This window comes from Anastrepha ludens, chromosome 3 (assembly GCF_028408465.1).
Source record: "Anastrepha ludens isolate Willacy chromosome 3, idAnaLude1.1, whole genome shotgun sequence".
NCBI lineage: Eukaryota > Metazoa > Arthropoda > Insecta > Diptera > Tephritidae > Anastrepha > Anastrepha ludens.
In genome coordinates this window covers 3,238,547-3,264,972 of record NC_071499.1, presented here as the reverse complement: position 1 = coordinate 3,264,972, position 26,426 = coordinate 3,238,547, and the positions used below count along the sequence as shown (strand labels likewise).

At 36.1% G+C, this 26,426-nt stretch overlaps 2 protein-coding genes across 18 annotated transcripts in view; one reads left to right on the top strand and one right to left on the bottom strand.

Annotated features, from left to right (window-relative positions):
• Positions 1 to 3,656: 3,656 nt before the first annotated feature.
• On the bottom strand, positions 3,657 to 11,624 carry LOC128856854 (mitogen-activated protein kinase 15). 2 transcript variants are annotated; one of them, XM_054092265.1, is made up of 9 exons: positions 10,370 to 11,624; positions 8,460 to 8,650; positions 6,659 to 6,865; positions 6,360 to 6,518; positions 6,192 to 6,288; positions 5,892 to 5,998; positions 5,680 to 5,811; positions 5,418 to 5,600; positions 3,657 to 5,305 (listed from the first exon to the last, which is right to left on the bottom strand). In XM_054092265.1, the coding sequence occupies exons 1-9, from the start codon at positions 10,454 to 10,456 to the stop codon at positions 3,829 to 3,831; spliced, it is 2,640 nt and encodes an 879-aa protein (XP_053948240.1). In that variant the 5' UTR covers positions 10,457 to 11,624; the 3' UTR covers positions 3,657 to 3,828. The 2 variants fall into 2 exon arrangements, with proteins under 2 accessions (XP_053948240.1, XP_053948241.1); XM_054092266.1 differs by having other exon boundaries at positions 5,680 to 5,808.
• Positions 11,625 to 16,086: 4,462 nt separating this feature from the next.
• The window catches only part of LOC128856850 (blood vessel epicardial substance), a 67,694-nt gene continuing 57,354 nt past the window's right edge, over positions 16,087 to 26,426 (top strand). For 4 of the 16 annotated variants that reach the window (XM_054092260.1, XM_054092258.1, XM_054092257.1 and 1 more), the window contains exon 1: positions 16,087 to 17,219. The gene's annotated coding sequence lies outside the window, so the exon portion shown is untranslated. The remainder of the gene's footprint in view (positions 17,220 to 26,426) is intronic. The other 12 variants (XM_054092255.1, XM_054092252.1, XM_054092246.1 and 9 more) reach the window with 12 other exon arrangements.

The window sequence follows — 26,426 nt, the reverse complement described above, 5'->3', positions numbered from 1 at the left end:
AATGAATACACTGTCAATGGCTCTACAGGATGGTTTCTTAGAGACCCTGTAATGAGAATGTCAGTCAGCGAAGCGCTGTGTGAAATACTATTTAAAAAACCACTTCTGTAATTAATTGTACATATTTTAAATTCATAATAAAAACTTAATTAAATGAAAATGCTTTTATAACTGCTTAACATATTGCAGTAAATTGTATGGCTCTTATATGCACACTTAATTATGTAAATATCTATAAACACACAAAGAGCAAGAACATAGCAAAAAAGTTTTATCAGTACAGAATAAAAAATCTGTGTTTTTATATCGTCTAATTCATAGTGTCAGCCTTGAAATCTAACGGAGAATATCTCTTGCCAACAAGTGCTACTTTGGACTAAGTAGGCAATTGAGTAGTCAAGCCCTCTCTCGACGAAAAAAAGTAACAACATGTAAGGCGCCCATACTAACGTATGGCGCAGAAGCTTGGACGATGACAACATTCGATGAGGTGTAACTTGGAGTGTTTGCGTGTTGGTGACGGTGAGTATCGCAGGCGATGGAACAATGAGCTGTATGAGCTTAACGCAACATACAGATAGTGCAGCGAATAAAGATCCAGCTGCTATGTTGGATGGGTCATACCGACCGAATGGAAACAGACGCTCCGACCCTGAAAGTATTCGATGCAGTATCAGCTGGTGGTAGCAGAGAAGAGGAATGCTTCCTCTGCGTTGGAAAGCTCGATGGAGAAGGACTTGGCTTCACTTGGTGTGTCCAACTGGCGCCGGTTAGCACGAGAAAGAAACGACTGCCGCGCTTTGTGAAACTCAGGTTATGAAACTAAGAGGTTATCGGTAAAAAAAAAGGTTTTTTTTTGCAGATTATTATATTAATCTTTATAGTTTTAGGCGTATTTTTTTTACAGATTATTAATCTTTATAGTTTTAGAAGTCTATTGTACAAATTCCTCATAGATACAAAGTTATGGTAGAAATATAACTGCCCGACGAGAGTTTGATGCGTGAGTTTAACCTCGAGCGAAATGCACTTGAAAGTTTAAACTCGTTTTTTTCGAAATTACTTTTTTCGGCACGGTCTGCATGATAACTCCTACAGTTTTTAATATTTTTTGATGCGGTTTTTTAAATATTCGAAAATGTTTTCTCTATAGATGTGGTTTTTAATATTTTTATTAAAAAATTTTATAAACATAATTAAAGTGTGACATTTATGACTTAAAACGCATACTTTTTTTTAAATGCCGTAAATTGGAAAATTTTTCGAAATTCAAACATCCGGCTCGACAGACTATAACTACAACTATATTTGACAAGAATTTTTTTACTTTTTACGGATCCATCAAAATTTCAAGGAGAAATAATGTAGACCGTGGAGCAACTTTTTTCGTTGCACTTTGGGTCACGTGATTTTTTATATACTAATTTTTGTAAAGAAAAATTAAAATAAAGTTTTATAAAGTTTAAGCACTAATAAACATTGTATAAAAGTTTTGATATTTATTTCTATTGTTATTCCTTCTAAAAACGGTTTTTCTTTTAGCGCAGTTTTGGCGCTGCTGGACGTATGTAACCTCTTAAACTAAAAGCAAATAGTAAAGTTCCATAGATTACAAAACTCCAACTTCTTAAGATATTTCACCTACCCTGTCAGAAATCAAAATAGATTAACGAAACCAACGCAAGACTGAGTCTTGTCGAGGCCCTATGCTCCCGAGAGGAGTGAACTAGGAAACAAATAGTAAACTTAGTGTTTTGTATAATAATATTGCAAGATACGTTTATTGTGGAAAGCTTTATGCCTTTTGACGATTTTCTTAAGTTTAAATGTATAGTGTTACTCCATAAGATCATAAGTACTGAGGAATCCAGATATCTCAAAGATCGACTTATGTTTTCAAAATCTTATCGTTCGTTAAACTTACTTACTTACTTAGGTGGCCATAACAACCCGTTACCGAGTTACGGCCGAAGTCGTTAAACTTAGTCCCGATGAAATAAAGTTGTTTGGCGACTGAACGTTAATACTTTGTGTTCTCTGTCCGTCTTTGGAATAACTTACCCCAAAAAATTGAATATATACGAGCATAAAAAGAGCTTGCGCTTTAAACATAAATTGATTCGTGACTTTCTTGAATATTGCTGAATGTACATAAATGATTTCTCATTATTTCAATCTCGTACTATTACTATTTCTATCTTAATTTCCTTTTTTACCTTCTCCAACTTCAACTTCTTTACCACTACCTATAATTCCAATTTTGATTTTATTGGTAATCATTTTATCTACGATTTAATTATGTAAGCTATTCTTAAGGTCAATCATTCTAAAAATAATCCATTGTTGTATGTTTGACTTTAATAAATAAGTAGATACATATTGTTTTTCGAAGAGCCCAATACCATTTCCCCTTTAATAAAAGAAGGCTCTGCCAAACGAAAGAAGAGTTGAGTTGGGCTATGAGAGAAAGTTCGGCTGCTTACAGGTTTTAAGACCCTAGCGAATTTCTGTAAAAATAAGAATGAGTGACGTCCGGGCCACAAATGAATTGCCTAGAGATAATTTTTTCCAATCTGCTTATTTATAACGTCGGAAAATTATGAAGATGATGAAGAACCCCAAACGAAAGTGATTTTAGATAGAGTGTCTAATTGCATAAATTCTTTAATCTGATGTTGGAGAATATATAAATAATATAAAATTTCGTTCACCCGACAACCGCACCCTTACTTTTGAGTTTTCAAAATCCTATAAGGCTGCAAAGTAGACTGCATTGGTGGTTAATTAAAACACGGGGAAGCCCTTACTATGTATAGTTCAGCGGCTGGGTTGGTGCGTGTCTACCATTCGGAAGTGCGCAGGTTCAAATCTCCGTGCATGAAACACCAAATGATAGAAACCGTTTTTTCTAATAGCGTTGGTCCCTCGGCAGGCAATGGCAAACCTCCGAGTGAATTTCTGCCATGAAAAATCTTTTCATAAAAAACTTTGCGAAGTCGGCTTAAAACTGTACTTTTAGCAACAAATACTACTGAGGACCGAGTGGACAATGGCATACAAAACTCCGATTTATAAGTTCCATGCAGTGCTAATTCTATTGTTGGTGCAGAGGCTTGTGTGCTGAACACATCGGACGAAATGAAGTTATAAATATTCGAGAGAAATATTCTCCGGATAATTAATGAAATTTTGGCATACGAGTACCACAGCTTTATAAGCATATACATACATAGACGTAGTGCTTCGAATGAAGGAAAATTGACTATTTTACTGTGAAATAAAATGCCTCTGGGTTTCTTTTTTAAAACTCGGCAAAAATGCCCTTTAAGCAAAAATGTGTTTTTGCTTCTTTAAGATTAAATTTAAAATTTTTTTCTTTAATCTCTTAGTTGTCGAAGCATATTTTCAATATTAAACGACTATACAAATAGGAGTATCGATCCGGAGTTTATTAGGAGACATCCATTTGGACCCTAGAACTTGGGTGTATAAAAGAGTGGAACACTTGTTGTCGAAGCATATTTTCAATATTAAACGACTATACAAATAGGAGTATCGATCCGGAGTTTATTAGGAGACATCCATTTGGACCCTAGAACTTGGGTGTATAAAAGAGTGGAACACACAGCTCTTTAAAATATTCAATAAGTATAGTTATACATAAAAATATATTCTCATAGCACGTATACATTACATTGCATGGGCACATATACATAACTATATATACATATATAGGTAATCATCAATGACACATACACGCAAATGCGCATTTAAGGTAACTTAGGCAAAAAATGGCAGTTATTCTGGCCTATAATATTAAAATTAATATCATTGGTAATTTGTAATTGCTTGTTTTGTAAAATGATCACTTAGTTGTGGGCGCGCTATGAATTTCGATATGGGCCTAGCGTGACGCTGGTGATTGTTAACAGGCTGCTGGTGTGTCTGCGAGAGGTTGGAGTTATCGTGAGTCTGTTGATGTTTTTGATCCTTCAGTATGTCTTTATTCACCACATTCGCCGGCCTATCGGCAAAGTATTCACCCCCCTCATCCACAGCACTACCTCCAGTGGCAGCAGTACTACTTGCAACGACAGAATGAATACCATTCTTACCCCCAAAATCTCGCGACACCTTCGCTAGGAGATTATAGTACGGATTCTGTTTTTGCGTATTGGGTTGATGCGCTGCCAGCATATTTGGCAGACTGGACTGTGGTTGTTGGTATTGATTGTATTGCTGTTGCTGGTTTCTGCTGTTGCTGCCGTCACATTTCGTCCGTCGCACATGTTGTTGCTGCTGGGCTTGTGAGCGAGATTGTTGCATTTGCTGATAGCTGGTGTTGCGGTTGTAATTTTGATTCTGGCTCTGGTTGTGACTTTTGCCATTCTTATATGGCGACTGTGGGTAAGTATAACTGAAAGTTTCTTTACAGAATGACTTAACTTCCTTTTTGTACTTTTCAATTTCCTCCTCCAATTTCTTTAATCGTTTTTCGTAACAAAGTCGTTCATTATTTCTGACCATGTGCTCAGATTGAGACGCGGGTCCACCAACAACGCAATTGATTACGCCAGACTTTGTGCCTCGGACACATGAGGGCTTGTTTAGGAAAGTGGTAGTGTTGTGGTTATGCCGATCTTGCTCATCCATGTAAGTTCGTTCACATTCTGTGTCTGGATAAACAAAACTATTATGTTGCTGGCTGTGTTTTAATTGCTGTTGCGAATGTGGATGTGCATGAGTATGGGCGAGGTGGTTCTTCGATTGCTCTTGTGAGTTTGTTTGCTCTCCTCTGCATATTGAAGAAGAGCTGCGGTACTGGCGGCGTGTACTTTCGATCTTTCTAAGAGCACCGTTTGGTGATGTTATCTGTCTACCGACTATTTCTGCTGCGGGGCCACCAAAATTAGCGGCACCTCCATCGGGAAGGCTTGCATAACCACCATCTATGGAGTGACGCTTATCGAGCGCATTTATTGGCAAGTTATCCTCGTAGCTTTCGTGCGATTTTAAGTGGTTTTTACTTTTCACCATTTCTGTTGGATGTTCTGTAAAATATTTCGACTGTGCTTTGACAAACTTACGCTTGGCATTTGGTGATACCGGCACCATTTTCTTTATTGGTTTACCATTAATACTTGGCACACTGACAGATGGTTGCGTTTCGCTCTCATGTTTCTCCGGACGACTAAAATACTTATCCTTTGATATATATTTGTCTTCTGTGCTGCTGTTTTGTTTAATTTTATGGCTTTTCTTTGTTGCTTCGAACTTATCGTAGGTATTCGACTGTTTATGATCCCTGTTTATGTACATATAATTAAAATTCTAATATTAGGAATACATTTAAAAAGTTGAAAGAACTGGACGACTTATACACGAATACATATATTTAAAAATTATGATATTTTTACTTTTGCTTTATGCTCGAACTTTTTGCGTTTGATGATGTTTGTCGTTTATCTGCCTTTTCGTTGTTAAGTTGAACGATTTCATACAGCTTTGATCGATATTCAGGCACAGTAAGGCGCACATCATCGCGAAATGGCGGCAATATGTCGACGTTCAGTTCAATCTCGGGTATAGAGTTTCGAAATCTTTGATGATTTTTAAAAGAGATGCCTGGATTATAAGAAATCATTTTAAAAAATAACTTGGCCTTTCAGACCATCTTACTTTTCTACATATGGATGCCCAAGGGCCTGTTTCGCTGTAAGCCGCGCCAAGGGATCAAGCACTAACAACGACTCTACCATATTCACAGCGTCCTCTGGAGCATCAGCCATCATTTCACTCAGTGAGGTTCTTCTATGAAACATGTTAAGCAAATATTTATCTTATATAAGATATGTCTGTATATGATTTTGTATTTAGAAACATGAAATCACCTTTCATGTGAAATCTGTTTGTTGAGAAGCACGGATCCGAAACCAGCCCCTACCGCATGAATGTCATGATCACTTATTTCCGGTAAAGCTGTTACTATCTTTTCTATCTATTATTTAAAAATACATATTATTTCAAATCCATATAAAATTGGTTGTTGTTGTTGTAGCAGCATAAAAATTCCCCATACATACAGACGGGGAATGCTGCTGAAGTGACAGTTCTTGGCTGCATATAAATCCGGGTCGTTCCGGTTATGCAGAACCGACTATCGTGGGCACGTATAAAATTGGTCTATCTACCTGGTTAACCGTACTGCTGCCTTGAAATAAAGGTTTTCCACGAATCATCTCGCCAAGTATGCATCCTAAACTCCACATATCAATACCTTTTGTATACCTAAAATAATGGCATCACAAATATTCGTCTATGAAAACAATGACAGCATTTTAAATGGGTAACTAGATCACCTTTTGCTAGCGATTAGAATTTCCGGAGCTCTATACCAACGTGTTGCGACATAGTCCGTCAGTAATGGCTCAATAATAGGATCTCTACTCACATCGTTATTGTCACGTATCGGCCGATTCGAGACAGAACGCGCTAATCCGAAATCTGCCAATTTACATCTGAAATAATAAATAGAGAGCGATGAAGGGGTTTTTGTTTTTAATATTATTTTACTTTTTTATTATTATTTTTATTTATTATTATTACTTATTATTATTATTGTATTTTTATTTATAATTATTTTTTTTTATTATATTACCTGCATTTGCTGTCAATAAGAACGTTGCTCGGTTTCAGGTCCCTATGTATTACATTCCCCGAATGTATGTACTTGATAGCATTAATTAGCTGATACATCACATATCTCTTATGAATGTCTTTCAAAATAGTGCCTTTCTTAATGATGTTATGCAAATCACTTTCCATATATTCGAAGATAAGATATATATCCAAATTATTCGAAGCCCTAAAATCAACGAACTGAGTAGTAAAACAGTTTACGCTTACTTTTACATAAATATATATCATAAATTTATTTCAAAATATGAATTTACGTATGTATATATTAGTAAACAGTAAAAGCTATACATACATATGCATTGGCGCATCTGCTAGAACCAAAAAAATCTACTTATTTAGGGTGATGGAACTCTCGTGTAAACCCTGATTATTAAACTGATCTACAAATGACCTTGTCACTTTTCCTTTTTAAATTTCCGTCATTTTTATTGGGTGTTTGCCGAGCATTTCCTCCTATTTGGGGTGTGCGTTTGTGTTGTTCCACAAATGTAGAGATCTAAAGTTTAAAGCTGACTCCGAACCGCAAATGGTTTTTTATGAAATCTTTTTCATGGCAGAAATACATTCGGTTGTTTGCTGTTGCCTGCCGAGGATCGACCGCTATTAGAAAAAACGTTTCCTATCATGTGATGTATCATGCACGGAGACTCGAACCTGTGCATTTCCAGCTTAATCTGGTCTCAATTACATAACACAAATCATTTAAAAATTATATAAAAATGTAATATGTCAAATTCTGATTTTCATGGCGGGAATAACGTGCAATGTTTGTTTTCCCCAAGAATTGCATCGTTCTTCGAAATTTCGGCTTATCCGTTCCGGTTTCAAAAGTAATTTCTTTCTCCTGCTCGTTTTCTACTTGAAACATCAAAGTATAGAAAGTTTTTCTAACAGTGGCCGCCCCTTGGCAGGCAATCGCAAACTGACGAGTGCACTTCTGCCATGGAAACTCCTTTCATAAACACAATTTGGAAACGGAGAGCGCAACAAGAAGACACAGCATGGAGAAGCTCGGTCAAATTAATACACTAATATGTACTGAATGTAATAAAAATATGTACATATGTATATGTTCCACTATATTCTGCTGCATGCGTATAACTGCTTATGTTAAATACACAACTTCCGCAACAGTGAAATGAGAAAAAAATGGCGGCTTAACTTGGGCATAGACGCGTTTTCTTTTCGTTTCTAGGTAATTTAATTTGAATAATTTGTTTGTTGTATACGTATTATACGCATACACATGAATTAACATGTGTGCAACATAATTATGTCATTTTCTCTTTGTGGAAACTTTTGATTTTCAATTTCTAGTTTGTGATTTGAGCTCAATAGTATTGCCATAGTGGTTGATCCCCGATGTAATTTTACTTAATTTCTAAAAGCCCATACTAAAATACAAATCCACCAAATACGCTTTCACAAACTTTGACAGTATTTAAGTCAAAAATAACGACTTTATAGCTAATAAAAAATGGTTTTCCGTTCATATATATGTATATGTATGTAATTAAATATATATATTGTATATAATATATAATAATATGTGTATGAATGTCTTTAACCGATTTTTTATTTTCTTGTTTTTGTGTCAAATTGCTTACATTTTATATTGGAATCAGCATATTTGTAAAAACAAACAAAAAAAATACCATAAGAACTGAAATTGGGTTAAACCACTTTTACAAAGAAATACTCTGACATACATACAAAGGTGAATACGGAGGTAACTAAATAGACATGTATGACATACGAACCTATATACAGTGAGTAATCTTATAACATTTGGATGATTCCGGAAGGCTTTTAGAAAAACAATCTCCCGAAAAGTGCGCTGCGCATCGGTCTCATCACGAAAAGCGTCAAAAATCTTTTTAACTGCCACTGTTTCGTTTGTACGCTTATCCAACGCCTTCCACACGATGCCATAGGCACCTTTTCCTAAGCGCTAAAATGTTTAATTTTGAGGTTAATGAAATTATGTCATTTAAAGCATTTATCAGGTATATACAATACATATATGAGTATGTACATATGTAATATGTTTACATAAGTGTGGAGAAATAAGGGAATCTCTTTAGTTAAAAATGTGGATTTACTGTATTTTACGGGAAGGTGAACCTTCACGAGGTGACTTCGCTATTACAGCTGATTTTTCTTCTTGCGATTTGCTGATTCGAATGTCAAAGTGCGCTGCGTAGATGGGCACTTGCAATGTAGTTTGTAATACCTGTAGATTTTTACTAATTGCTGGTAAATTTGCAGTAATTCTTTTTTCCCTTAGAAAAAGAAAAAAAAACATATTGCACCCTAATATAAAAGAGTCAGAACTTAAAACTGAAAATATTCAGCACAGGTGCAAATAAAAACGATATAAAAATATGTTTAATGGATCGAGATCATCAATAAAGTTCACCTAAAAAATTTTAGAGTAATCAGTAAACAAATATTTTTACTACAATTTTTTCCAGTTATCAGTAACAAAATATTTTTACTACAACTTTTTTCCAGTAATCGGTAAAAAAATATTTTTACTAAAATGTAAATTTTTTACTAAAATATAAAAATATTTTTACTGCAATTTTTTTCCAGTAATCAGTAAAAAAATATTTTACTACAATTTTTTCCAGTAATCAGTAAAAAAATATGTTTACTGCAATTTTTTTCCAGGAATGAGTAAAAAAATATTTTTACTACAACTTATTTCCAGTAATAGGTAAAAAAATATTTTTACTACTTTTTTCCGGTAATCAGTATACATATATAATACTACATTTTGTTCCACTTATCAGTAAAAAAATATGCTTTACTATAATTTATTTCCAGTAATCAGTAAAAAATTATTTTCACTACAATTTTTTCCAGTAATGAGTAAAAAAATATTTTTACTGCAATTTTAATGATTACTATTTGTAATGCAGTAAGTATACTAATATTCTAATGAAGTGTGTCCATCTATGGTGCGCTGCTTCTTTATTGTTGCCTTATTTGTTTGTTTGCATTCTCTTGGAAATTTGGACATTCGAACTACCTGATGGCAAAAATAAAATATATATAAATGTTGTTCTTGCTTTAGCGAAGTCACCTTCTATTAATTCGTCTTGGCACACTTACCGAAGCTCCGTATAAAGTTGACGAGATACAACTATGAATAAAATTTTTTAAAAAATCTCTTAAAACTTTAATAATTTTTATTTGTAGGATACGAGCACAATTTTTTTTGAAATTATTTTCTTTCAAAACGTGAGTTCAAAGAACTTATAGAGCTGTTGCTACCTATCTGGAAATTTAAAATTTTTGAAATCCTTTCTTTATAAGAGTTTTAGCAAAAAGCAAGCTGGCGAAAAATTAATAAAAGGAAATTTGTACATGCATAGATGATGCTTTTGGCATCATTTATATTATATGTTTTCTTCTAAATAACTTCTTTTTATATCCCTTTTGCCCTAAGGCCGTATTTAAAATTCTTCGGATTCATTGTTTGCACTTTTTTTGATCCTGACCTTCAAAAAGCGCTTTTTGTTTTCAAATCTACTTTCAACTGAACGTACATAGAAAGTGCATTTAAGTATTTGTGCATTGGACGCACTGATATGCCTGCTATGCAAGTGCAGCCTCAAGTACTACATTTTCAAGTTCTTTCCTACACATACGAATTGTGATTTACCTTTTTTACATCAAATAGTTTCGAGATGTTTTCGTCGATTTCGGACATTTTGTGTTTTTCTTGCTGAGCCTTGGATTTAGTCGTCATTTTGATGCCTTCTCTAGCTTCTTGCTGTTGTGCTTAAAAATATTTTCTCGGAAGTTTTCACTAGGCTTCTAGCTTCTTGCGATTACTAGAGAGGAAAGATCATACTTTTATCAAAAGTTGGCAGTCTAGTATTTATGTAGGTCTTTGACACCCTTTTCACTATTGCGTTTGTGCTAAGTGTAGCTCGAGTAACCGGAAACAATGTATAAGATGAAATAAAATGTTGAAATCAAAATGGATTTGTTAGATCGATGATAATGCGACCGTTGCGCTGGTAGTTTGAAAAAAGGAAACAATAACGTCAATGCAATGAACGGTTATCAATGATGTGATGCGACGTTGAGTGCAATACCGTGCCTCCAATTTGAATTATTCCGGCACTGACAGACCAATCAAACTTAATCGACAGGAGTGTATATAAATAAACTAGACATGTTTATACAAATCAACATACAAATGTAGGTGTATGCAGTATTTCAATTCGGTATGCTCGAAATGTGCTCCAAATCAAATTTCTGGGTCGCATGCAAGCCACTTTCATTTACATACAAATCACACGTTGGCGGCCGGCGGATTGAATTGCTGCCTGTTTCACTTCCCCGTTGCTGTTCTCTGCAATGCACGTATTAGGGGTATGCGGGAGGAGTAGATGTTCGATATAACACCCAGGGATATTAAGATGCACATGCGGGTAGGTATGAGCCTAGCTCTCGGCTGGCACACACATCGTACTGGAGAGCAAAACCATTTGCGTTTGCATATACATACAGACATACATATGTTTGTGCTGTCACAACTGTGGGCTGCAAGTGTGTGGTGCAACTGGCGGCACTGAATTTCTCGGTAGCTACTTTTTTCTTTAAAGTATTGCTTGGTTCAATTACAAGTATTTGGTTATAATTGCCGCAAAAATGTTTAGATTTTTTCATATGTCTTTACCAAATACTATGTCAAAAACGCTACTGATCATTTAAAACTCTTGCACATTTTTTGTATTATATTGCACAAATGTTAACTTTTTTCACATTAACAGTTTTTCAATGAATTCACAAATAATGGTTATTAACTGTTGGCGTTGGTGTCGCTGCCGTTGGTTTACACTCTAGTATGAAAGAATTTTGCGCACTTGACTTGTTTTTCGTATATATAACTAATATATTGTTTTTATTTATGTTTATTTTAGGTAAAAGTATACAAAAAGATTGAAAAAAATATATTTGAAGTATTTCAGTGAGGTAGTTTTGATATTTTAACCAGAGCAATTGTGTTGATTCGGCAGGTGCCCGGTGAATTCTCAAATAAAATGATGTGTTTCTTTCCTGAGGACGCGTGCATTTAGTTGATAATGGATAAGAAAGGTGCAGCTTAAGTTATCGCAAGTTTACGAATAAATGTATGAATTCATTTTGTATTTGTTTGGACCATTTACGGGTTTGTTGTTATTCTTGTTGCTAATGCGGCAAACATGAGTGAATGTGTATATGTATGTGCCTAGTTGTTTACGTTTAGTTGCTATAGTTGTTGACCATAGCAACAATGTGTAAACCTTTCCTGGTGGCCAAAATGCCGAGCTCCACTGTTGTGGTTACGGCCACCCTAACTATTTCAAATTACTACTTGAATGTTGAATATAATTATTTTTTTGTATTTAAATATGAACATACGTATGTATGTACAAATGTACTTAAAGTCATAAGTTTAGATTTTTCCGAATACTGGTTGAAAGCGACATTGCATTCATACATATTTTTGAACATCTCCGAAAGGGCTCAGTTCCACATTTAAAACTTTTTCATTCAATAATCTATGTATGTACATACATATGTACAAGTATATTTCATAAATGTTAAGCTCAAGTTAAACAAAAATTTAACAAAACAAAGGATGAAAATCAGCTTTTTCGAAACCAAAATACTTATTCACGTCTACTAAATCATGTGAAAAAGTTTATTTGGGGGTTATGTTCAGCACACCAGGCAGGGGGCAGTGGATAAAGCTTCAGTGGACAGAGCTTCAGACCTGCCAGAATACTGTTATCGGGACACCACGGGATATCTCCTGATACGAGTATTTGCTCTGCAAAATCTTCACAACGACGTTTCCCTGCCCCCTGTTATGGAGCACAGTAAGATGGTCTGCAAGCAATTTCTGCTGGGTTGCTACCGTAGGTACACCACTGTAGACACTTGGTGGAAGCTGAGCCACTTGCGAGGCGAGTCAGGAGACATCCCTTCGGCTACGCTGACGAGATCCAGCACCAAACACAACTACAACTTCTGAATCTGACAATATACAGACAGACATTAAAAGACGTTCATCGGGAGTCTCTTACTACCTTCCCGAACTCCCTACCTTCGAATGTCGATCTAACCACCGGCTATAACAGACGAAGAGCTGCGCTGTTCCGCGAGACCTGCGTAACTTTTTGACTCAATTACGTTCTGGATATTGTTGCATTTTCTGATAGCCGTTGTATGGCCTAATCCTTTTTAAGGTTTCCGCAAAGGGAAACAAAAGAGTTGTTGGATTCGAAGTCATTGAACAGGCACAGATTTCAGTTAAAATTTTATATTTATAAAAAGGTTTTCTTTAATTTGCATCGAAATAATTGGGAATGTTAAATTATATCTTAGCAGTTTTCTGGGTGTGATACATAAGAGGATCGTTTGGAAAGCCCGTGCAAAGCCAGAGAGTTGGCACTATTGGCGCGTATCGAGGTTATGTTTAGTTAGTAGCATCTCTTGGAAGAACACACACACCGCGATATAGCCAGATCGGTCTATTTATTTTGTTTGTCATTAGTTTGAAACGAGGTAGTCGAGTGATATTCCTTTTCCATCATGATAACGCATCAGCTTACGTTCGGCAGTTGCGGTCGCAAAATTAATGAAAACAGAGTTCCAACTCGTTTCACATCCCCCCTGTTCTTCAGACTTGGCTCCTCGGACTACTATTTGTTCCACAATTTGAAGAAATGGCTGGCAGGAAAAATATTTTATTCAAACGAGTTGGTGATTGCAGAAGCGAATGGCTATTTTTCAGACTTGGATAAATCCTATTATTCGGAAGGGATACTTATATATATATGTATATATATAATTGGCGTTTACACCCTTTTTGGGTGTTTGGCCGAGTTTCTCCTCCTATTTTTGGCGTGCGTCTAGATGTTGTTTCACAAATCGAGGGGTCTACAGTTTGAAGTCTACTCCCAGCGGGATATATTTTTTATCAAAAGCTTTTTTATAGCAGAAATACACTCGGAAGTTTGCCATTGCCTGCCCAGCGGCGATCGCTATTAGAAAGAACTTTTTTAGTCATTTTGGTTTTTCCTGCACGGAGATTCCAACCTTTCCGAATGGTAGTCACGCACCAACCCATTCGGCTACGGCAGCCGCCAAGGTTAGTTACAGATTTTTGCGATCCTTCAAAAGTTTTCATTGAAGCACAAATACAAAGCAAGAATATCGCATAGTTTTAGTATGAATGAGAAGTTAGCGGATGAAATAAAATTAGAAAATCTGTAAACGACTAAAAATGAAAAGAAGATTCTAAGATTAGGCGGAATCGACTTACTCGGAGCCCTTTTTTAGTAAAATGCCATTATAATCGAAATTCCCACTTCAGAGTATCGAAGCTTATTTGAAGCTATTTTTCTGTTTGAAGAAAAAAAAACATAAAAACACGTCTAATGCTTAATATTTGCTAGCTTTAGCTTTCATCTTGCATGAGATTAAAGCCAAATTAAGTATTTGTTGCCATGTAAATACATATACAGGCGAAACAAATAATACGATGATTGATAGTAGATACATATGTATGTATATTGATTTGTGTACGTATGTATTGTATAGATTTAAATGTTTCTAAATTTTATAGGCGAGTAGTAAGAGGTACATTTAAAATCCCTGAAAGTTGCATCTGGGTATCTGAAGCGTTTTTAATGGACTTCAATAAATATACAATAGCATATTTTATGGTTTCTGGATTTGGCTCTGTACTCCTGCCATATATAAATAAGATTTTGTATATGAAATATAATCCTAACCTAAGTATGCGAAACTCCCTAAATTAATGTACCAGTGTGTATATAAGTATGTATATAAAGTCATAATGACGTCATTGATGGAATCGCTTTGATTTATGTACATACATACATCAACAATGCCTAGCAGTGATGCAATAGATTGCATATATTTGCATTTATACAAAATACATATATCTACACACATACATAATATGTACATGTGCAAAGAGAGAATCGGATTAGAGAGTGTAATACTCATGCCCAACTACTGCAAATATGTTTTGCCGAAATATTAAAACCACAAAAGAAATGAAAAAGAGCAAAATTAAAGTTAAAGTTGAATATAAAGTTGAATGTATTATAAATTCTGCATGAATAGATATCAATATTTTTGCGTTTGAATTGAAAGTATGTATACGAGTATGTATACCTATGTACATACTCGTATGTATGAATAAGCGTGTCAACTTCTCAGCTGGTTGTTTGACTACTTGGTGAACTCTGTGCTCGCATAGATGATCGTCTGTTTACTAGCTAATGTTGAGTTTCAAAGTACACAAGGGCTGGCCGAGAAAAAGTCGTAGAATATAGACAACTTATTCCACAGATGATCTGAGCAATAATCTTAATAGAAGGAAAACGGTAATTTTAAGAATCTTCGTCTTCCTATTCTTATCGGCATGGTCTATACATTGTTTTTAAGTCACATGATTGAACAATTAAAAAACCAATCCACCCACCATATTATTATTAATATGTACTTCTATACATACAAATATACACATATTAATCCTTTCATTACATTGAACTTTACTTTGGCTCTTCTAAAATGCAAAAAAAAAAAAAAACAACAAATGATTAACTTTTAGTGCTAATCTATTCCATCTAACTGTGCCCCTTTACTATTTGCAAAATAAAACAAACTCATCAACGTATCAGAAATATTCGAAAATTAACGAAATATGCAAACAGATTATTCGTACAAATTTGCATTATATTGAAAAAATTCAATTTAAACAAAACCTTTGAAAATAAGCATTTTTCCAATATAAGAAGGATAACTATGGTCATACAAAAAGGATATACATAACATTTTTATAGTTAAGTATCGCGGTTGGGAGAATACAGAAGGTTGCGCATATCGCGGTACCGCTAGTCGCTCTCAGTGAATTTGCCAGAATCAGGTATTAATAAGATGACGTAACTGTAGAGCTTTGTTTAAAAACTTTACTTCTTTGGTAGACGTCCTCTTCAGATCAAACTTGAATAAGGAGACACCAAGCACACATTTGTATGTATATATGTGTATATGTATGTATTTCGCCTTATTAAACAAATTTTTTACAGTCGATCGCTGAAAAGGAAAAGGAAATAGGCAATGAATCTTCTACACGCACCAGAAACGCACCAGTTCGGAAGTATCCGTATTTCTGCAGGGTCGTAAAATATGCCAATGCATATGGGAGTACACGCGGCTTTCCACCACCGAAACTTACCACACTGACAGAGGCGATTACGGAGACGGAAACAGAGAGAATATACACTTCGTGCGCCAGCTAGATAGCTGCGTGGTAGATAGGCACACAAACAGACTCTCGATAAACAAGCGACCAGTTAAATTTCTTCTCACGTAACGTGAGCAAGCGGTTTCGGTGAAATATTGTGTGAAGGGTTTCTAATAGTCGTCTACTTTTTTCTCTTATTTTCTTAAGTATTCACAGTTTAATAAACCGAAAATTAGCAAATTTAAAGAAATGGTGTTTATTAAATAAAATAAGTGTTAAACATATGTATGTACACATATAAGAAGTAAGCAGACGTCGCGATAAAATTGCGAAAATAGTGAAAACAATTGCTTTGATTGTTTGTAGAGTTTTACACGAACGAGCATAGATGATTATTAGAATTATCACCGCAATAATAGTGACGGCTATGGCAAAAGTGAATGCGAATGCTTTTGGCAACGGCTGTTTGCTTTTGGCAAATAAAAAATTTAAGAGAATTGATTGTGTTTAAATGAAAATTGTATTCAGAAGTACATTAAAAGCGATTTTAGGAAAGTTCCCAAGATACCAACAACAACCCCCTGCAGCGTTAGAGTGTAAATTTCACAAATAGATTAATCTTAAAGTAAAGAAACAAAAGTTAAATAAGAGATGTGGGATAAAATACTATAAAAGTAGTAAGTTGATTAAATGGCAAAAACGAAGCCAATAAACAAAATATTTGCGTGAAGAAAATGTTATTATCTATTTCTTAATCTTTCCACTGTTCGTACAGACATATTCATGTGTTGTTTGAGCGGTATTGTGTGATTTAAACAAATATTCCTGCAAAGAGTATTTGAAAAGTGCACAAAACTACAACAGGGCCGAAAAATAAAGCGAGATTAACATAGAATTAGATCGCCAATAAAATTTATAGTAATGGTTTAAAACAAAGTTCCACCAATTGTAAAATACAAACATAAATATTAGTGTTATAATAATGTGTATGTAAATCTACCTGCATAAAGTTCCGTTTCTACGACCAAAAAACAACCTTACGCATTACACACGCACTTAATAAATATTATGTCGACGATGGCGATTTGTGAAAAATCGAATTAGGTAACGCTGAGGCCGACAGCAGAAAGCAGCTAACAGCTGCAGTGGAAGCGGTAGTACGTTGAGTGCAATATGAGGGAGTTGCTGATGGCATGCGATGGCAATACGGCATCAGCTGACTAAAATGAAAGGGGTAGGTGCGGTGCGAATTATTGGCTGAAGTACAATAATACCATATATAAATTACCTACCCTGCAGGAAAATTAGAATAGCTCGAAAAAAATTAAGAACCAGGTTCAAATTAAACTTTTTTATGCCTAAAAGCATAGACAGACGGTGGCGTTAATCGGGATTAACGCCTTAATTCGAAATTATCTCAGGAATTAAGTATATACAACTAAAGCGTAGCGGCGGGAGCAAAATAGATTAACAAAACCAACGCAATACTGAGTCTTGTCGAGGCCTTATGCTCCCGAGTGAAATGAGCAATGAAAAAAAAGAAGCGTATTGACAACTATACTTAATTCTCCCAATTTTCGATGGCAACAGTGCCGAAAAAGGACAGTTAACACTTATTGTGAATAAAAAACAATTCAACTTTTATAGAGAAGAGCAAGAAAAACTGCATGCAATGTTAGTTTGCACTAACACGATCGAAATTGCATTCATTGTTTTGATATTTCAGCGCAGTTTGAGAAACAGCAGTTAAAAATTTTTTTTTACAAATAATTATTTATTATAATTATATTTTAGGTTCAGCGCAACCAATACCCGTATTTGTCGCCTGCGATCTATGATAAAAGTATCCAATAAACAAATCAGCTGTTCACTAATCCGTGTAACAACCGCCTGCCACACTACAATTTTAAGGGGACAGATACCTGTAAACGGTCATATTTTCCCTGATTTTCATTTAAAATGAAGAAGTCAATATATTTTTTTCAAAATTGGCATACAGTTTATTTATATCTTAAAGTAATATAAATTTTTTATTTTAATTATTTAAAATGGCGGATGTACACTCAATTCTTTCAGAAAGGTCGGAGCGAGGCTTCTCAATCGGCGGGCATTGCAGCATCGGCGTCAGTGACCTGAATACAAAAAACCAAAATTTTTTAGTTTAATAATGTCATAATTTCTATATGAATTAAAGAAATGGAAAAAAATGCGCGGAATAAAATGCTTCAAAAAAAAATGAATTTTGGGGCAAATTTTCCGCCTATTTTTGCTTCGAAAAAATTATTATTTCGAAAAATTTTCAAAAACTTGTATTCACACAAAGTAATATCATAAAAAAGATGTGTGCAAAGTTTTAGGAGGATCGGTCAATAACTTTTCGAGTTATCGTGTACGCCAATTCGAAATATATAGTTTTGAGAAAAACGCGTCTAAAGTTTCAGTACAACGTAACTATACCTCTCCCAGCCCTCGAACGCAAAGAATAGAGTCGTCACGGTTGACGATCTATAATATAATATAAGAAATACTTAAATTTATGTTCTAAAAATTTTTTGACATATTCTTAAAGGATTATATTAACATTTTATGAAATTTTTTTTTTTTACGAAATTTTACATTTATCTGTCCCCTTAATCAGAATTAAATCGGGTAATCCCGATTAACGTCGCGGTCTGTCTAGGCTATAATACACGCTAAGCCTCTTGTGGCCCTTTGGCCTTCCCTGGAACCATAGGAAAAAATAATAACAGGCTTAGCATCATATAAAGGAATTGCCAGTAATACGAATGATTCGTCTTAATTTATTCTTAATTTTAACAAGTTCCGTTAAGTGATTTAGTTGTTTAATAATCGAATTTAAAATTGTTTTTCATTAGTTATCTAAGTATACGAGTATATCAAATTACTAGTTTTCAAAAATTGTGTTGAATGGCCTGTTGAATGTGGTCGGGATTATGGATTAATTTTATCAATTTCAAGTTATCTTGCGTAACTAAGTTTCGTTCTCAGTTTCTACTCATGCTATCTGCGTACAAACAGGTGCATGGGCAGGCAGTCATTACTACAATGATTGCTATCATCATTCGAAAATTTTGACCTGCCTACATACATAAATATGTATGTACTCGTATATACACCCTATATTCCAGAATAAATTGACTTTTTGCAAACAGAAAAAAATTATTTGTGACAAATATTCTTTATTTTAAATTTTATACATTTTTCCAAGTTATGAAGCAAGCTATTTAAGCCCTTTTTAGGAATTTTCTTCAAGAAGGTGATCGCATCACTTTGAATGACTTCGATCGATTCATGACGCCTTCCTTTTACAGCCAAATGCAGTAACGCGAATAGAGGCAAGTTGCCAAATCAGGTCGATGCGGGATGCGGCAATCGGTGCGAATAAATAATTTGCTTTTGTCTGAAATTCACTCACAACTCTTGGTGAAGAAATCAGGTTTTTGAACGTCGTGTCAGCTGTTGTGATACAAATCTCGAATTGACCTTACGAAGTCTTAGGGACTCGATTAAAATGCGCTGCACAGTTGTCTGAGGCATCTTCAATTTCATTCAAATGATGATCAATTCAATTGATTCTAAAAGATTTCTAATTATTTTTAATAAAACCACGAAATTTTTTGCAAGGTTTTTGGGGTTAGTCCACCCTATCGACGACCTGATATTTCATCGTCACAAAGCGTTAATGCACCTGTGCTTTTTTTTATTTACATGATTCTTAGTTATCAGTCTTTTCAGGCCGGTAGCCTCTGCCGCAAATTGCCTTGGTTTTGAAATTATATTTCAGGTAAATAGATATGATAAATTAATGATGTTCTTTTATAAAAAAAGGATAGGGGAAAAAGATCGAAACTAGAATCTTTTTAAATACAAGTATTTGCTTTACGTTTTAGGACTCTTTTTTAAAAGCGAAATGTACAAGGTGTGGCTATTATATAACGCAACCGACGACGTAATATCTTTTTCTATTCCATGCGTGTTTATTTTTACGTTTACTAGAAGTTTTCTTCTGTTAGCTCCTTCCTTTTAATACAGATTTCATCTTAGAACATTGGTAGAAATCGTATGGCGCAAGATGCGGCAAATAGGGCTGGTGGTCAAACAGTAGATGCTATACTTGGTAGGAAACTGCTTGACAAACAATTCGGAATGAGCTGGCGCATTGCCTTTGTAGGGGACCCATTATTGATACTTCCACAATTTGAGTTGATTTTTTCTTACCTCTTTGTCATACGCATTTTTGTCAATCCTTACAGACTCAGCAGGCGCATACTTAACTGACGGTCAAGTCGAACGAGATAACCAATTTTTCCGATATTGTCATCCAATTTTTGCGTGGGAAGGCGACCTAGTCGTGAATCATATTTAACATCTTCTCGGTCATTTTGAAAAAGCTTAAACGACTTTAAAATAAGCGTACGCAAATTTCCATACACTACTTTCGATAAATTAAAAATTTAAGTAGTGATTTTTAAGTTTCGTGTGAAATTTCATAGCAATTCTTTGCTCGATGGTTACACTGTATATTTTTCGACTGAAGCAACAAAAAAACTCTAATGTGAGCACAACAGTCAGAGGCATTGCATTCGATAGAAAAGTATCTGCGCTAAATTGCCGGCTGCCGCTGGCTTTTGACGCATGCGCACTTCTTCTATAGTACACTAAGCGTCAGTCTCGTTGCATGAATTGAATGCATTATTTAAAATCATCATTGCTTTCGCCTCTCGCCGGTACAAATATCTTCGCCACTGAAGGTTTCTGAGTACGGGACTTTTTGCCGGCATGCCCGCACATACTTGTTTGTTTATGTGGATGTACAAACAACTGTAAAAATGTAACATATGTAAACTTAATGATTTAATACATATGTATAATAAAAAAAAATTATAATGAATAAGTGGTAAGTTATAGCAAAAATATATGGCGAGAGAGAGGTTAAATTTCCTTGGCCATTCCGGAATTAGACCACTAGTAGCTTTTCATCACTTTTTTCACTTCGCTCAACATTGATATGTTGGCACCATTGCACAACCATAATTCGAATCGATAGTTAATGGAAGCTGTTGATAATCTGCTTTGTCTTGGCGATGACATCATTTATTCAATGTTAAGGCATTGTTTACTTCTATCTTCGGTTATATGCATGTGTTGTTGTTGCCCAATATTAAACGCTTATTGCTTAAACATCTCTTTACATTCATTTCTTGTGACACCCACTTCTATTTCATCTATTTCATGGCTTCCACCTCCGCAAATTATTCAAGATAAATATGCCGACATCAAATTGTTTACTATTCTGTTATACGCAAGCCATTTGTCGACATTAAAACTGTTCAGTCTTTAGGCATAAAATCAAAAATTTATAAATGTAAAATACATATGCATAATTCACCTTGATAAAAAATTCCTGGAATATAGTCAGAAAACTCACAATAGAAGTGTATTTTTCAAAAGTGATATTATCGTCTTCAACGTACTCCCCATCAACTGCAACGCACTTATGCCAGCGTTTGATCCAGCTTTCGCATCATTTCTAAAACTCTATTTTCGGTATGGCCACCAGAGCCGTCTTTGATTTTTCTTGTCGGCTGTGAAAACACGTTCTCCGTAGTGGTTTTTTGACTCGATCAAGCAGAAAAAAATCACAGGAAGCCATATCAGGTGAATTCGATGGCTTAGCCTTGGAAATCATATATTTTGCGATATCGGCGGGGTTCTTTTTTTGTATGAAATTCAGGTCCTTTGGAACCAACTTTGCAGCAACACGTCGCAAGCCCAAATCCTTAACTACTTTGCCCTGTCAGTGTAGTGTAAATCACCGGTCGTCTTCGTCTAGTTCTTCTAACAGTAGGCCCAGGAAACTTGCTGTTTCGACAGGTTGGGTCCAGAGGGAGAGGGGTGTTAGATGAGTTGGTTTGATAGGGCATGTGAAAATGTGGTCAGTGTCGTGCGGGGTGCCATCACATCCCATCACATGCCGGACATATGTTTAATATGTCGGGGTCAATTCTGGATAGGTAGGAGCTTAACCTGCTACAGTATCCAGAACGTAAATGTGCCAAGATTACGCGGGACTCTCGGGGAAGTTGGAGCTCTTCGTCTGCGATGGGTGGTGGTTGGACTCCGATGACGGCATTCGGGGGTCGGGAGTTTAAGAAGGTGGTGAGAGTCCCGATGAATGTCGTTAATTGTCTGTCTGAACACTGTCCGATCTAGTAATTGTCGGTCTGTTTTGTCTTGGATCTCGTCCGCGTAATTGAGGAGGCGCTTCCTGACGTGCATGGGAGGCGTCTCAAGCTCAAACAAACTGCTTTGAAACCTACTAAAGGTTACTCAAGTAATGGTTACTGAATAAAACAAGATTCAGGTGCTACCACTTGCTACCTTGCGACCCCGAAAACATATAAATTTATATGCATCTTGATTATGTTCTTGAATATACGCTATTTCACGTGAGGGGGTGGCCAATAGGGGTGGAAGGGGGTGGATTTTCAAAATTTTAAGATCAAATTCGTAATCAGCGACCCTGAAAACATAAATTAACATGCATCTTGATTATGTTCTAGAATATACGCTATTTCACGTGAGAGGGTGGCCAATAGGGGTGGAAGGGGGTGGATTTTCAAAATTTTAAGATCAAATTCGTAATCAGCGATCCCGAAAACATATAAATTAACATGCATCTTGATTATGTTCTAGAATATACGCTATTTCATGTGAGGGGGTGGCCAATAGGGGTGGAAGGGGGTGGATTTTCAAAACTTTAAGATCAAATTCGTAATCAGCGACCCCGACAACCCCCGAGTAAGAAATTTTGCATCAATTACTTAATTTCTTGAGTTTTGGCCAGCTTTTCGGGAATCGGCCGCACTGTGCGTCGTGAAGATGTTGATGTGGGGACATCAAAAGACATTCTATCGCAGTCCTAATGGCAGTAATGACAAGTCTGTAGCTTCGTTCACTAGTTCCAAGCGACCAGACAGGCGCAGCATAATTTAAAACCGATCGGTCTATTGCCTTGAAAGTCGATATCAACATTTCTTTGTCTTTGCCCCAAGTGCTGCCGGCAAGCGATTTGAGGACCTTGTTGCCATTTTGGAATTTAGTGGCAATAGCGGTTGTATGCGTTGTGAAGGAGAGCAAACTGTCGAAGGTAACTCCCAATATTTTGGGATGCCTTTATTTAATTAAATTAAATTGTTATCGTTTTTTCTTAAATTTTCCGTATAGCTAAATGAAGGATGATTATTGAGGATGAAGGATGATCACCGAATACATTTGTTTAAGCAGAAGTCTTTCTGACGAGCAGTAAGAGTAAATATCATTGATAAACAAAACAAAAACACAGAGGTCTTTTATGTAAAATGCAAGGATATGGAAGCTTCCAACTCTGAACGGTCTTCACACGGAAAAGTTCTCGTTATCTGATTTCGCAGTTGCTCCGCTTTGTGTGAATTACGTGTCACAATTGTTCCATGGTTTAAGAATGCAGCATTTCTTTTAGGCGCGTGAATTTCTGTAATTACGTTTCTACAAATTATTTTTTATAATATTTGTTGTAAAATATTTAAAGCGATTAATATCTGCGGGCTCTGAGGACCACACCCACAGAGGCACTAAACATTATGCTTAACCTATTACCAATAGAGCAGTTCGGCAAGCAAACAGCTGCCAAGGCGGCTCTCAGATTAAGAGAAATCGGTCTACTCAGAATAAACCAGAGAGGACACTCTTCAATTTTAGAAAAATTCCCCTGCATTCCTGGTACAACGGATTTCTGTAAGACCAAGGATATCAACTTAGATAAATCCTTCGTCAGAGTAGGTGGAGGGGTTTACTCTGATAAACTCGGAGCCAATCTTTTCGCGTACCTGATCATTGCAGAGTATTTCAGGCGGAAGTCACTGCCATAAAAGAGGGACTTACGGCAATCAAAACGAGAGTATTATCCACAAATGAAGTCTTCAAATACTCGGACGGCGAAGCAGCAATAAAAGCGCTAGAATCTAAAACATACTGGTCAAAAACAGTCATAGAATGTTTTAAACTTCTAAATGACGTATCAAAATACTACAAAGTACACATTATTTGGGTGTATGGCCACAGGAATATAGCAGGGAACTGCAAGGCAGATGAACTTGCTCGAATTTGTACAACGCTCGACCTCGAAGCGGATAAGGCGCTGATACCCATGCCTTTAGCCACTTGTAAACTGCTGATAGACAGAGAAACCATCAATAAGGTAAATACAAGTTGGCAAAACCTCTCAACATGCGAACTAAGCAGATAGTCTATTAGACGGCAAGCCAAGGCAATGCAAAACAAATAGCATATGGGAATGTAGGGTGTGGTTAAATAATGAGTTAGGGTGGTGGATGGTAAAGAAATAATCTATATATATAATCTTATAACTCAAGAACGGGGATCCTCTTTTTTTTGGAAATATGTACAAATACGAGGAGGTTCATATATTTCAGCCATTTGCATTAAAGGCTTGGTTTGAGTTTTTAGTTTTTAAGCTCAAGTGCTTTTTATACGAGTATGATTGTTTAAAATGTAAAAGAACTTCCAAGTATTTGAATTCATGTACAGGACTCGGCACTCGAAGGGTAACTAACTTCAGACCGCTCGCGCAGCTGATGCACGGGATTTTACTGATGCTGACGTAATGGTGTGATTGCATTATATTTGGCTCGAAAATCAAAATCAGCGATTGGTCGTGAGCTCGAGTACCTTAAAGTAAATAAAGTTTTTGCTTATCGCACTATTACTCGTTACAATGATACTGGCAGCATCGCGAAACGTCATGTAGGCGGTCGTCAAAAGACTGCAACGTCACGTGAAATGGTTCAAAAAGTGAAGAAGCGACTTGAGCGAAATCCCTAATGAAGTGCTCATCCAATGGCGAAAGAAGTGAAAATATCTGACAGTAGCATCCGCCGCATACTGAAAAATTATCTCAAAGTCAAGCTTTAGAAGATCCAAAAGGCGCATGATTTCACACCAAAGCAGCAACAAGACAGACTTCAGAGAGCGAAGGAGTTGCTTCGCTTGGCCGAACATTGTGTTTTCTGACAAGAAAATTTTTCAAATTGAGCAATTTGTAAACTCCCAAAACGATAGATTTTGTTTTACAAACCGTTCATACGAGAATTTGAGTCATCGATTGGCCACCAGGAGGAACAGGTAATGATTTGGGCCGCTGTAGCCGCAGATGGGTGCTCTCCAATCGTTTTCAGCGAGCCTGGCGTCAAGGTAAACGCGTAATGTTATTGGGAAAGTATTCTGAAAGTTGCTTTGAAGCCGTGGGAAAGCAAACATTTTGGTGGCAGACCACGAACGTTTCAACAGGACTCGGCACCGTCTCATAAAGGTCGAGTGAACCAAAAATGGCTAAAAAACAACGTTCCGAACTTCATAACTTCCACATACTGGGTCTCAAATTCACCAGACGCGAATCCGATGGACTATTCTCTTTTTTGAAAACTATGTATGACTTGATTTGGTTGGATTAACTTTCAAACCCAATTTTAAACTGTAATCCCGCTTGCGTTAATCATTGTTTGTAAGGCCGCCGTTTACTCGGCTAAAAGCACAAGGTCGTCAGCATACGTCAATAATTTGACTCCTTCTGGGAGAACATCATTTAGATCATTCGGATATAAAGACAAAAGTGTAGAACTTAATAGACAGCTATCGTGGAACTGTTCTGTTTATATATGTAGAATGTTTGCTTATATGTACGTAAAAAAGTTTAAATTTTGAGGAAAATTTGTCGAATTTCTATGAATCTTTTGTAAAGTTTGAAACTTTGGTACATATAAGTTAGCGCATTGCACACTTGCAAAGCTAAAACAGAGATTTGATGATTCCCTTGAATCACTCCCACGCTACTGGCTGTTCGTAATTAGATCGCACAGCTTACTCCTACGCCTGCCCGTCTTTTGGATTTTGCAAATAAACAAATCTTACAGCGGTCAAGCTGATCATCAATTTACGTACGTGACTTTTGGCAGCTTGAGGAATGCAGCTGAGAATGCATTCGTACCAACATACAAACAAAGCTGCCGGCGCAACTACACCAACACAAACTCAATAGCTACACCGCAAGTAGGGATTTAGGGTAGATTGTAAGAATATAGTTTTTAGTTGAGATTGGAGTTTAATAAAGAACGGTCGAAAGTTGAGATTGGAGTTTAATAAAGAACGGCAAAAAATAGAAAAGTGGCGCCCAACTAGCAGGACAACTGAACCCAACTAGCAGAATAACTGAACCCAACTAGCAGGACAACTGAACCCAACTAGCAGAATAACTGAACCCAACTAGCAGAACAACCGAGCCCAACTAGCAGGACAACTGAACCCAACTGGCAGAATAACCGAGCCCAACTAGCAGGACAACTGAACCCAACTGGCAGAACAA